Source organism: Nicotiana attenuata, chromosome 1 (genome assembly GCF_001879085.1).
Source record: "Nicotiana attenuata strain UT chromosome 1, NIATTr2, whole genome shotgun sequence".
Classification (NCBI taxonomy): domain Eukaryota; kingdom Viridiplantae; phylum Streptophyta; class Magnoliopsida; order Solanales; family Solanaceae; genus Nicotiana; species Nicotiana attenuata.
The window spans coordinates 72,480,906-72,493,688 of record NC_031989.1 but is presented as its reverse complement, the minus strand read 5'-3'; the positions used below and the strand labels follow the sequence as shown (position 1 = coordinate 72,493,688).

The 12,783-nt window shown below is 36.0% G+C and overlaps 1 protein-coding gene across 3 annotated transcripts; it reads right to left on the bottom strand.

The window, feature by feature from the left end:
- Nucleotides 567-8,520, bottom strand: LOC109228613 (ABC transporter G family member 22-like). Of its 3 annotated transcripts, XM_019393770.1 has the most exons (11): nucleotides 8,418-8,520; nucleotides 7,354-7,733; nucleotides 4,842-4,912; nucleotides 4,018-4,250; nucleotides 3,353-3,508; nucleotides 2,953-3,136; nucleotides 2,510-2,818; nucleotides 2,046-2,333; nucleotides 1,417-1,701; nucleotides 1,221-1,328; nucleotides 567-1,141 (listed from the first exon to the last, which is right to left on the bottom strand). In XM_019393770.1, exons 2-11 carry the CDS (start codon nucleotides 7,727-7,729, stop codon nucleotides 920-922), a joined length of 2,232 nt encoding a protein of 743 aa, XP_019249315.1. In that variant the 5' UTR covers nucleotides 7,730-7,733; nucleotides 8,418-8,520; the 3' UTR covers nucleotides 567-919. The 3 variants fall into 3 exon arrangements, with proteins under 3 accessions (XP_019249315.1, XP_019249323.1, XP_019249331.1); XM_019393778.1 differs by lacking the exons at nucleotides 7,354-7,733; nucleotides 8,418-8,520 and adding an exon at nucleotides 5,272-5,493; XM_019393786.1 differs by lacking the exons at nucleotides 7,354-7,733; nucleotides 8,418-8,520 and adding an exon at nucleotides 4,627-4,691.

The following is a 12,783-nucleotide window of genomic DNA, read 5'->3' as shown; positions in this document are numbered from 1 at the left end:
ATTACCCCGCGTTTACGCAGGATCCGGGGAAGGGTCGAATCTGTGATCAATAGGTCCCACGGAAACAATTTTACTGTTGCTCCAGCGGTCCCCTTCCCTGGCATGACGGAGAAGTTAATATCAGATCCCCTTTTGTTCTTAATAAGTTTAAATCCACAAAATCATAAACTTTATCCCAACTTTTGGAGCCAAAATGCTAACATACAGTAGAATGTAAACTCTTGCTTATTACATGTCTCCTGGTCCTAAGTTTGAAGGAAGGGGCTATAATTTCTCACCCCTACCAAATCTCCAAATAGTTTTTTCTCAAAGTAATAGAGGGAGTCTTTTTCTAGTTAGACTTCTATCAATGGAATGAAAGAACCATCCTTTCCTATTTATTTGTTTGTTCTGTCTGATAGAAAAAAAATTAGACCCCAAAGAGCTTTATACCCACTGTAATTATTTCTTTTTTTAATCATCACCATTGTTTTTTCCCATAGTACATGTTCCGGAGCTCTGGGGCCTTCTGAATGTTCAACTAATTCAGGTTTGACATGCACAGACATGCAAATGTAATCCTTGGCTTTTTAAAAGTGAACTCTTGTGTTTCAGTTTTTACTTTGGAAACTGCTTCAAACATGAAAGGTACAATGGAACCAAAATTTTAAAGGAGTAATCATGAATATGATCTCCATCTCAGGATCTATGGGAACATTCTACATACAGTTCATTTCTGTTTGTAGTTTCTAGTAGATTTAAAAATTTACAACTATGCGTAGAGGTAAACAGAAAAACGAAAAATTAAAACTTCATCAGCCACTGCAGCCAAATCTTCTTTCCTTGTGCTGCAACTTATATCAGAATCAGGTACCTCTATAATCAGTGGAAGCTGCATAGACTAGTTCTTTAGTTTGAAATGAATCGTCATTTGCATCATCTAAGCACCTGAGTGAAGCTTCATTCTCCGCAAAGATATGTATGCTAGGAGCCGGTAGCCAAAAACCATAGCTAGTAGTATACATACTTCCTTTACACCGCTTCCTACTTTAATTCCGTCCACCCAGTCATTTTTCTCCTTATATTGAACCTTTAGAAGGAGTTTGTATGTCTGATAGTTATAGGATAGGTACCGCAACCATGATATAAATACTGGAACTTTCTGCAGAATTCAAATCCTATATCAGAACTACAGCTTCTAAGGTAAATCATTTCGATGTGAGAGGATAGTGCATGCTTACCTTTACGAAATATCCACCAGCTAACATAAAGGTCATTACAGTAACAGAGGCCAAAGTGGTTGCCTTCTTTAAATCCATTAGTGTAGCCCCTATTGCTAGTCCTAATCCCTGCCAACAATGAAGTAAGGATTAGCCAAATTACCAAGGTAGGGAAACAGTCAGTTTATACATGAAAAAAAGGTAAAAAATGGAATACCTGAGCTGCTACAATGCAGAGGAAAGTTGTAAGCACAGTTAGGAAGAAGGCATCAGCTTCATGTTTCAATCCTGCCATGAAATATACCACTAAAAGGAAGAGCACTGGCAGTATAAGATCCAGTGGAATATCACTGGTGGTTCTAGCCAAAAAGTATGCGCTTAATCTGTACATGTCAGCAGATCGTTCCTTGTTCAGCATTGCCCTTTCTTGTGGAAATGTGAAGATTGCTGTGAAAACTGGAAAAAAACCCCAGAACACAGCAATGAAGAACAGCAACCCTGACTGCAATGAATTTCACATTTCAGTATTGGTGCAATTATGCTCCTAGTTATTAGAAAGGTTTCGTAAATGCTTCCGTTTGCTTCTTTAGGACCTCTATTTTGATTCAACATGAGATTCTCTATTCATATATGTGTGTCCTGGCATAGATGCGAATAGAGTTTCTAATTGAGGTTCTTGGATAATCCTATTCTCTCCTATTAGTTTTAGACATATGATTTTTTGTTAGAAACCATGAACATGGGATGAATGATAGAATCTCTGTAGTCTTAGATATTAGCTTTCATTTAGGAACCTAATATCAAATCCTTTGATCAGCTTGTGCATACAAGAGTAGAGCCTCATACCTGTTCTCGCATTTGTTTAGGACTATCACCACCAGACTGCCACCAGAGCATACCCAAGATAAGTGCAGTTGCAATTACTTGAGTGATTCTCAACCAGCTAAAATAATCATACCGCCGTTCTTTAAGTCCTCTCCGAAATAATATGGAGTATTGTTCACACCAGCTTGCACCCCACTCTCTCTTTATAGAAAAGACTTTAGACTTCAAATCTTCATCAATCATCATGGGGGCCATAAGTTTCTTTTTTTCACTCTCAGCCACTTGTGACTCGTAGGCTTCCACTAGATACTGTTCAGGGAAAATGAGAAATTAATAAATTATAGACATATGAAAAGCAGGATTCATACAAACAAAAAGAGAAGGGAAATAAAAAACATTAAATTCAAGCCAAGTGATTGCTTGAGGTCTTTAATCTTTCGACTGGGCATTAAGTTTTTCGGGTAAGAAATGCAGATTTTATTCACCTCATGCACAACTATTGGTGTTGGCTTTCCGTTTCCTGTTTCTCTGTCTGAATTCCCGATCTGCACTCTGTCCTCCAACTCTGATGGAACAGAAACATCATTAAGGTTTCCATTTGCAAGGTCTAGCAGGAACTCTGCTGGATTCATTGAAATCAGAGGCGAACATCCTATAGCTGAAAAATAGACCATTGCTTCAGATGCCTTCCCAAAATAAAGTAAGCTCCCTTTGCCAAGAAGAATCAACTTATCAAACTTGTGGAAAAGTCTGCTGGATGGTTGATGGATTGTTGTGATCACAGTCTTTCCAGTCTGTCACAGGATTGGGACAAAATTAGGTGCAAAGTGCCTCAAAAGGATTAGCTTGGATACCTTTTAACAGGAAAACATATACTCCCTCTATGATGAAGTTAGATGGTCTTGGATAAAACAGAGAGAAATGTTACCTCAGCTATATCGTGTAATATCTCAACCATCCTTAAAGCTGTTGTAGAGTCCAAACCCGATGTGGGTTCATCAAGGAACAGTAGGGATGGATTAATTATGATCTCATTTCCGATACAAACGCGCTTTCTTTCTCCCCCTGAAACTCCACGAACAAAGGAGCCACCAATCATGGTATCTTGGCATCTGTAAACATCACATTCCTCATTAGCTTTCACTAAAGATATTGTGCATCTTGTTGTTTGTCAATCTAAGGTTATTTGTTGTTAAATACGCTTTATTAAAGTATGACCATCTATTCATTTGTTAGATGACTGAAAGTGGCCTTAGTAATGACCTCAGGCTTAATGATTCCCTGCATGTCATGAAATTAGAGAACTTGTCAAGTAGAGAAACAATTACCTCTCTAGTCCCAACTCGTATATCACATCTATGGCTCTTTTTTCTTTCTCCTCCTTTGTCAATGTCTTTGGCAGTCGTAGGCGAGCTGCATATGTTAGTGTTTCTCTCACTGTCAAGTGAGGAAATAGTATGTCATCTTGAGTCACGAATCCTATCCTGCCAAGGTTTTCACATCCATGTAAGATTCTGTGTAAGTTTTTCCCCTTGAACTCTGCTTATGTTTTTATTTGCATAGACCGATACCTTGATATCTGACTTTAATCTATGATGCAATCAAATTCATTTAGCTCGAACTTAGATGCCAGTTTGTTTAAAGTGTGTTTCCTGTGCATATTTGTTAGTACATCTCTTGTTTTTGCTTCATAAATCACAGATGAGATGATCAAAATCTCTGTTGGAGTACTCATTCCTGTGCTTCTACTCTGGCAACTAATCTTTTTCAAATTACTCTGGCAACTAATTTAAACATGAGGTGCATGATAATTTCCAGCAGTAGCATCGCATAATGTTTTTTATTAAACATTATTAGCTTCTGTTAAACTACATGAGCCTTTGTTATTTGAATTTAGCAACATGAGATTGGAATTATCATGAAAAAATATGGCACTTCTATTGTGTTCTCAAGATTTTCTAGTGTATACCACTAGGTGATTCTGGAGTGTTACCTGCTCTTTAGAAGCTTTGAGTATGGTTGTTCATTGTAGGTGATTGAGCCCCCTGTAGGCTCTTTTATTCTTCCTCCAAGCAGGCTGAGGAGCGTAGTCTTTCCACTTCCAGACGGCCCCATCATGGCCAAAACTTCTCCTGGATCAACAGAACCACTGATTCCGGTCAAAATTTCCTTCTCTCTTGTTGATGTTACTCCTTTAATAACCACCTTGTAGCATACCTCAGTAAACTGCAGAGTTTGTGAAAGGAATAAAAAAGGAATAATCTGAGATCCATCTTATTAACTTGAGAATAAGTTTATGCAGCTCAATTTAACTTCCAAAAAAGATGTACAGAGTATGCTTCTAGTCTACATCTTTTATGGTCAGGATTTTCTTCTATTTCTCTTCCTACTAAAGCTGACGCCGTCGAATATTTGTGAATCCTCAGCAACTGAGTGCTGAAGGTGAGGTCAACTCGATCCCAGGTGCTGGTTCTGTAAACTAGTTTCTGTGTTTACGTGTATTTTGTGAACACTTTTAAGCTTCTATAGTGTTGTTGTTTGTTAAAAGGGGAAGTCTTGTACAAAAATACCACATGAAATGAGATTCTGTACAAGACTGAACCTGACATCAAATATTTGCCATGTTCAATGGGTCGCGTTGATCTCAACATAAACCTCCATCCTTGCCTGTCCAAATACATAGTATCCGATCAATCCGTGTGCATGCAGGGAAGATGGGGGTTTGACACACCGTTACACTTGCTTTGCTAGATAAAACCAAAATTCAGAAAGTTTTTTGAGTTTTTTTGACTGCCTGCATTTTGAGCGTAGGTTCACCTTGAGGTATATCGGTAAGGTAGGTTCTGCTTGAATCTTCATCTTTCTTGTGCCAGCTTCAATATCTTCAGCTGCAAAAAGTACATATATAACTTGTAATCATGAAGTCCAGGCTAGATGATTTCTCATATATTTACTTCCTACCAAAGACAAGCATATTAATCACTTTGGTCATCTTTTCACAACTCGAGACCAAGATTTACTACTACTCACATTAACTTCTAATAGCAAGATAACCTTTTTATTCTTTTTTCAGTCTAGATTCAAAGTAATCTCTGCTTCTTAAGCACACTTTGTTTCTCCTGGATAATTATTCTAATTATCTTTTGATTTTTGTTCTTAATTCTAAGGATATAGTTTACAATAATAATGGTGTATTTCAAATGTCCATCAACTAGATTGATATGAAACTGAAGACTAGCATGCATACATAGAGAACATATCAAATGGCAGTATAGGTGCTATTAATATTTGTAGTTATACAAGCAAAGGGTGGAGTGACGAGTGTGCTTATTTGCCTAAGGGCATGGGACGAGTATTTTTTAAGTAAAAGCAAGTGAAATGTGGTGTATTATGGAGTTGGTATTTCTCTTTGCCAAAACTTAAGAGAGGAAAAAATGTTGCAGATAAGTTCTTCAAATGCAAATAGGTTCTCCAAAGAATTTAAAAATTGCTAACGTTTAGGGTGTATTTGTCAGTCCATCATATTAAGCATTTTGATACGTGATTCCTTTTTATTGTTGAATTAGTTTTCCTTTTTATGAGAATATTAATTGCCTCGGGTTTTGCTTCATTGAGTGTTATATATCCCACTCACCTCTATCAAAATATTGTACAGACAAAGTGGGCACCATGATAAGACTTAAAACGAAATCCTATAACAGGTCCACTTTGTGTACGTTCTCAAATTTGAACAAACAATGGCCATACATGTGGCTCTATATTGACAGTTGTGGAGAGTGACAAGTTTATGGATTACCATTATAGATATGAGTGGGAATCTGGCCAAACTTCTTTCATTATTAATAGGTCTCACTGTTTTCCTTTTTTTTTTTTTTTTAAACTTTAAACTTTTGTAATTTTTGACTTTTGTGACACCATCTAATCAAATTTAGATAACACGAAGAAATGATGCAAATTCTTGAAACAAAAACATATGCAACATTATTATAACATACAGTAATAGTTTTTTCTTAGAATTAAGAAACAATTATTGTTGTCATATCTGTTGAAATAGTTATGTACCAAGTGTGTTAGATTACATATTATTCCTCAGGTCAGGATCATTTTTGTCTCTAAAATCCCTAAGTTTTAATTTGCAAAAGAAAGTAAAAGAAACTTTTCATTAGGACGTTCATATTAGGTTAGAGTGGCTTACTGCCTTACTCATTACATAACTCTCCCAAACAGAAAAAAGCACAAAATAAGAGGGGTGACAAAAGAAAAAGAAAAGAAATGAAGGTTTTCTTTCAAGTTTAAACACTTGTGTTTACCTTATTTTCTTTTTTTTCTTTTTGGGTTTGTTTTTGCGTCCAAACTACCACAACAAAAAGAAGGGGTCCACTTTTCACCAGTTTCTCACTTTAGGGACTTCAAAAAGTCAGTCTGGCAGTTTCTAACTTTCCATTGACCCATGCAAATGATAAAGTCCTTTTCGCCTTAAATCCGAGGCTCTTATGGGTAAGGCGAAGATTTTTTGGCTTAAATAAAACAAACAAACAAACGCTTGAACTTCTTTATCCTGTTAATCCTATTAACATTTCCTTTCTTGAAACAATCATTTATCGATTATTTAAGCCTTTAACGGTATTAATCTTTTTTATAGTTTCCCTATTGCTAGTACTACTTATAGTAACAGCTTTTATCATCTTTAACTAACATGCCCTCGAGAGGAAGGAAAATAAAGAGAAGTGAATAAATATGGCCGTTGACAGGATGAGAATTGACGCAAATACCCTAACATATGTAGGGTCAAGGATTATTCGAACCAGAAGTCTAATTCTCTCTATGGGCACTGACGTCGTTTGGAATTATGAGCTTTTGTGGTGCACGAAGAAGGGCCACTATTAAAGAGGATAAAGGAGAAACGTTGGCAAACTTATGAAACCTTTCCCTTCTTTTTGGAAAAGAACTAGAAAATGATTATTTATTAATTTTTAATATTATATTTCAAGCTATAGAGCGAAATATGTTTCTGCTTTTGCTATTATCTTAGGAACGAAAAAGTAAGAGAAAAAAAAAAAGCAGAAAGAAAAAGAAGAACCTAAGCTAGGTGAAGGAAAATTAAGCATCACGTTAAGGAACTTTGGTGATGTTAATTTAAGAAATATTATTACCTTTTGTGGCCTAACTAATTAGTTTAAACTGGAAATCAGTTCTCATTTGCTGAAAATAACACAAACAATAAATTGCATATTTTCTTAAGTTTGATAAGACAGAAGTTCGAGTCAAACTAGACTAACACGACTCGTGCAAGAAATCAGTAAAAGAAGAAAAAGATAGATATACTTACGAATATCATCATCACTAAAGGGCTTCAAATCAGCGATCTCATCCGGTGGCACAGTGAAGCCGGTGAAGGAGAAAGATAAGCCCAAGCTGGCGCTAGAGGCGCGGCTTAAGGCGGCGCCACTGCTAACTTCATCTAAATCAAACTTCAATTGAGCACTTCTTGACTTTCTAATGTGAGTGTTTTTCCCTATGCTACTGCTGCTCCGCCCCGGTGACGCCGCAGCTAGCCGCCTGCTTGACTTCCTCGACAGCGACTCCGGCCCTCCCACTGCCTCGCTGACCGGGGACTTCGTTGCACCCATTGCTGCCGAAATTGCTTCTATCAGTTGATCAGACTTTGTACGCAGTAAACTTGTGGTGCTCGGTTTATCCATCATTTTCCTTTATATGTACATGCAAATATGCAAATGCAGACGTTAATAATAATATAAAAGGATTTAACTTATATACTGTGAATGTATAAAAAATAAATTATTTAAAATATAATAGAAAAATAATTAATAAATGTAAATTAAGGCGCCCATTTTATCAATTACAATGCATCTAGTTAAGTTTTCTAACGTATATTTTCCTCTATAGCATAGCTTTTTGCTCTAAGATTACTACCTTTCGGTTATGTTTTTCTCTCTCTGTGTTACTAAATCAAGTTAGTTCAAAATATTCTATTAATGATCAAAAGACTACAGGAAAAGAAAAAAGAAGGAAAAGAAACAATTCTAGAAAGAAAAATATATATAGGCTATCATAACTTTTAAATTTTCAAAATTTGAAGCAAGCACTAATAATTGAAGCGAAACGTGTATTTCGTTGGTTTTCTGGCTAGTCTCTTTAATTTGTTATTCTTGGGGAGGGGAGAGGAGAAGTGGGAGATTATTTAGAAATTGACAATTGGTTATCACACTAAGGACAGAGACTGTGGCAGAAGTTATAACGGCGGCCGGTTATTTTGGAATTTCGAAAAAGAAATTCTTAATGATTGCTACCAAATAAAATACATAAGAGAAGGAGGGAACTAAATCACTAGAAAAAGAACACTACAAGATGAATAGTTGCAAACTTTCATACCTTGTACAACCAAAAAAAGGCTTAAGCAGAAAGAGTAGGGGAGAGAACTATGGAACTCAATGCTTCACTTCTCTTGACTCTTAATGATTTACATTGCCAAAGTGGAATCTTTTTCCTTTTATAGCAGCAATAAAGAGAGGGAGAGTTGAGATTACGTAAATACCCTTGCCCATTTGATAAATCACTAATCCCCCATTTTGCATAATAATTCCAGCAGCGGTGAGGAACACTTGACATAAATGCAAAAGATATGATAAATATTCATAGACATGAACAACAAACATCAATTTTGTTTGTCTAGTCCAAATCATCCTTGTCGTACACGTGTCCGGACATTTTGCTGTCCCATTTTTGTTGGAATATGTATTCCTTCCTCTTGAGAAATCATCATCAGTTGGAAGTCTATTCGTTATCTCATTTCGTATAAAACTCATTGAATTAGCACGTACATGATACATTTGCTAGCCATGCTTTAGCAATTCGGTACTTAATTTGTCCTAACTCTTTAACCAGAGACAGTTAAAATTTTATTTTTATGTATTCGAAATTTTAGAACGAGAATTTTAAGTGCTAATATAGCTAGATTTTAATTTCAATTTGTACATATTTATTAATTTTTTTTAACACAAATACACAATTTGGATTTCCACCTCGCTGATTGACGCTCTTCCTCATTTCTTTGCTTTCTCTTCTATAGATGGAGCTCAAGTGTTAAATTGATGGGCATAAATTCTACTATACTAATTTATGCTTTACGATTATTAGTACGAACTATACATGTGAATGTTGCACCTACGGCCTATTATGTGCATTTTTTCAGACGTGTTTATCCCATTTGTGACAAATACTCTATCCTATTAGGATCTCTTCATTTTCACCTGTAACATGATATCATTTTTTTTTATAGGGAGAACTTATCCCAGTGGCAGATGTACATTATGGATTATGGGTGCTTGAGCACCCATTGCTTTTGGAGCCAAACTTTATAGTTATATAGAATAAACTAGTAAATTATACAACTATATTAATTAAGCACTCAGTCTCAATAGTAATTTTCAGATTAAAAATAATTGTGCACCCATAATTTTAAAATTTTTGATCCGCCACTGACTTATCCTTATCGAATGTGTTACAGACTATGACATGAGTAGAAACACCCGACTTACTATTTTCAAAATTGACGGTGTTAAATTTTTTCTTGAATTTTGAATTTGGGTCAATTTATGAAGCCTTTTTGCATTGATGATATTTAACCTTATTAGGGTATGCACAATGCCGCCTTTTAATCGAACGGTAGAAGGCGACAGAGGAAAATGAATCGAAATTGCAAGATTGGAGGGTGAAGTTCTTGTCAATACATAACCCAAAGGCTATTGTCCCATCCTCATGTTACCTGGCTTCTAGGGCACAAGAGTTTTGGAGCATTACCACGATTCATGTGCACAATTTCTTATTGTATTGGGGTATTTTTTATGAAAATCACTTGGTCATTTTTGTTTATGCCATGCCTATCAAAGACGATTCTTCTCAAAAGAATATATTGAAGTGCAAGTTCCTCATTTTCTTTTCTTGTTTCATCAAGATTTCATCATGATTATCGTCACTATTTTTGTCATTTATCGCCTAAATAAGTTCCTGCATGAAAAATCTCCCCCAACTATGATATGCCAATTATATGCTATTACTTGCAGTAGCAAATTATTTAATGTTAAATACTTTTTTGAATTATTTTGCTCATTTTAATTTGTTTTGTTTTCTTAAGTAGTTTTTCCATCATTCAGCCTTTATTAGTTCTTTTTTCCTTGGAATCGATTGGTTTAGTTTATTCTTTCTTCAGCTATCTTATCCTTAGAAATTGTTCTTTATGTTTTTTTTTTCCATCGTACAATTAATAGGTAACTAATTAAGAAGATGTGACTTTCTCACCGTTACCTTTCTACTGAAGAAGGATAACATTAATTAGCTTGTAGAGTTAAACTAAGTTTTGGAAGCTCACTTCCTAGATTGAGCAAGTTTTGTTATTGTATGTAGAGCTCTAGGACCCTCGGGTATGCTTTGTATATATCAACATGTATAACACAAATTGATATATCGAGCAAGGGTTTTCACATGGTATCCGATCGAGCCCTATGAGGTTCAAAAATAATAGAAACGAAAGAATACAACTTCAGCAACATCGAAAAACCCTGAAACCAAAAACTATACAACGCTTTCTTCTCTCTCATGAAAAAACCCTAAACTTGACGCCTAAACCATGCTTCTATGGCCATTGTGGTCACTAGGCAACATCAAATCGAGGTTGGTCATGAGTCGACTTCTTCATCCATACAGCCCCCTGCAAACATCCACAAACCTTAATCCAATCTAAAACTACGTGCAATTCCTACAACCAAAAGCATTAAATGCTCCCATGCAGCCACTACTCCGAGTAACCATAAAACCTATTGAATGCCTTCATAGAGAGACGATTTTGAGATGGTAGAAGCCTGAAGTACGTTAATCTATAACACAACAAGGATTACAACTTGCATTTCTTGGCAAATATTTGTATGGCAAACGTGTGTATGAATTGCATAAATTTATTCCTGTTCAGTGTGAGTTAAATGGTTCATGCTTGATTGTATTGATTGAGGATAATTATGTCCTTATCAAGCTTACATTAATGGATGATTATGTTCATCTATTGTTTAAGTCAGCTTTTCACTTGAAAGCACAAGGAGATATGTGACACATGAGATGTACGAAGTTGAGTCCATGCTGGAAACCTGAGGAAGATACACCAATTGCCATTGCTTGGATCTCCGTTGCGGAACTACCACCGAATTCTTTAGTGAGGAGTATGTATATTATTTAGCTAATGCAGTTAGTAGACATTTACATGTTGATATGGCCACACATAATGGGACAAGACCTAATGTATTAAAGTGAAGGTTGAGGTGAATTTACTAGCTGATTTTCCTCGGAGGATCAAAATTAAGTTTGACTATATGCCTAAGTACTGTAAGACATGTAAGAAGCAGGGACATAATGAGATTGAATGTTGGATTATTCATCATGAGGTGCAAAAAAAGCTTGATGAACCAATTCTTGATAAAGGTAAGCAGCTTCAACTAAGGTATTATCTAGTGGTAAGGTGGTTAGGAAGCCTATTTCTAATCCTGCGAAACAAGAATGGATGCAAAGACGGCATTATAGATATTAAAGAGATAAGAGGGGACATATTGTCGACAATGCAAATGGCAAGGAGATGACTAATGTGACAAGGAAGCGCATAGCAATGTGGTTGTAACTAGTAATGCCTTTGATCCTTTGGCTAATAATGGTGAAGATCTTGTTGGACTTTAAAGGCATTGAGCTTCAAAGACTTTAAGCATTGGGCTTTAAAGTATAAGAGTGTGAATTGGAAATGGTGAGAAATAAAATGGAGGGAAATGAAAATTTGAATGAAGTGAGCTTTTGACTTGCACTTTGTCCCTCATTGGTGAGGGACAACTACATTTGTGTGCTTATATATAGAATCACTTCTTAAAGCTCTTAAAAGGAGTTGAAGAGAATGAACCCTCGCGCCGTCGTCGGCTTTGGATTTGGCAAACGATCGATAAGATTTTTTTTTGGACAAAATTTATTTAATTAATTATTTAATGATTAATTAAATGCCAGATCACTGTTGAAGATTCAGAAGGATAGTCTGGCTGCGGTCCTGGCGTAACCGCGGTAGGACCGCGCCAGAACCCTGCTGCAGATTCAAAGGGCCACTCTGGCCGCGGTCCTGGCGTAACCGCGGCAGGCCGCGTAAACTTCTGAAAAGGCACCTTTTCCAGAACAAACATCACACCTCTTTCAATAATTGCCTACAAATTCTGAGGCATGGCTTCGTTTTTAAAACACCAAAAAACATTGCAGAACTTCCTTCTTTCTGAAAATACTGCATTCTAATTCGCAGTCTCTCTCTCTCAAATTCGTAAGTGTGATTTGCTCCGTTCTTTAAGTTCATTGGTATCCTGCAGTTTGTATTGCCACTGTTGCAGGAAGGTTTATTCCGTTTTATCCTGGGAGGATTTAATCCATTACCTTGGTAACGTATGAGGGGGTTAAAATTCCTTAAGGACGCACAAGCAAATTGTGGACTCGGAATATTTCTTAATCTTTACTGTTTTTTTTCCAATTTCTTTTATTCTTCTAACATTTTTCTGATTTTGTGTTTTAACACAGTAGCAACAACAAGCTTAAGGAATTTTATATCTAACGTTTCTGTGTTGAAATATATATTAAACTGTTATCTATATTTTGTATACTGGTTTGGAGACTAAAGCCTTCGTGCTTTCTACTCCAATAATTGTTCTGTCCGGTTTAAAGTATATCAAAA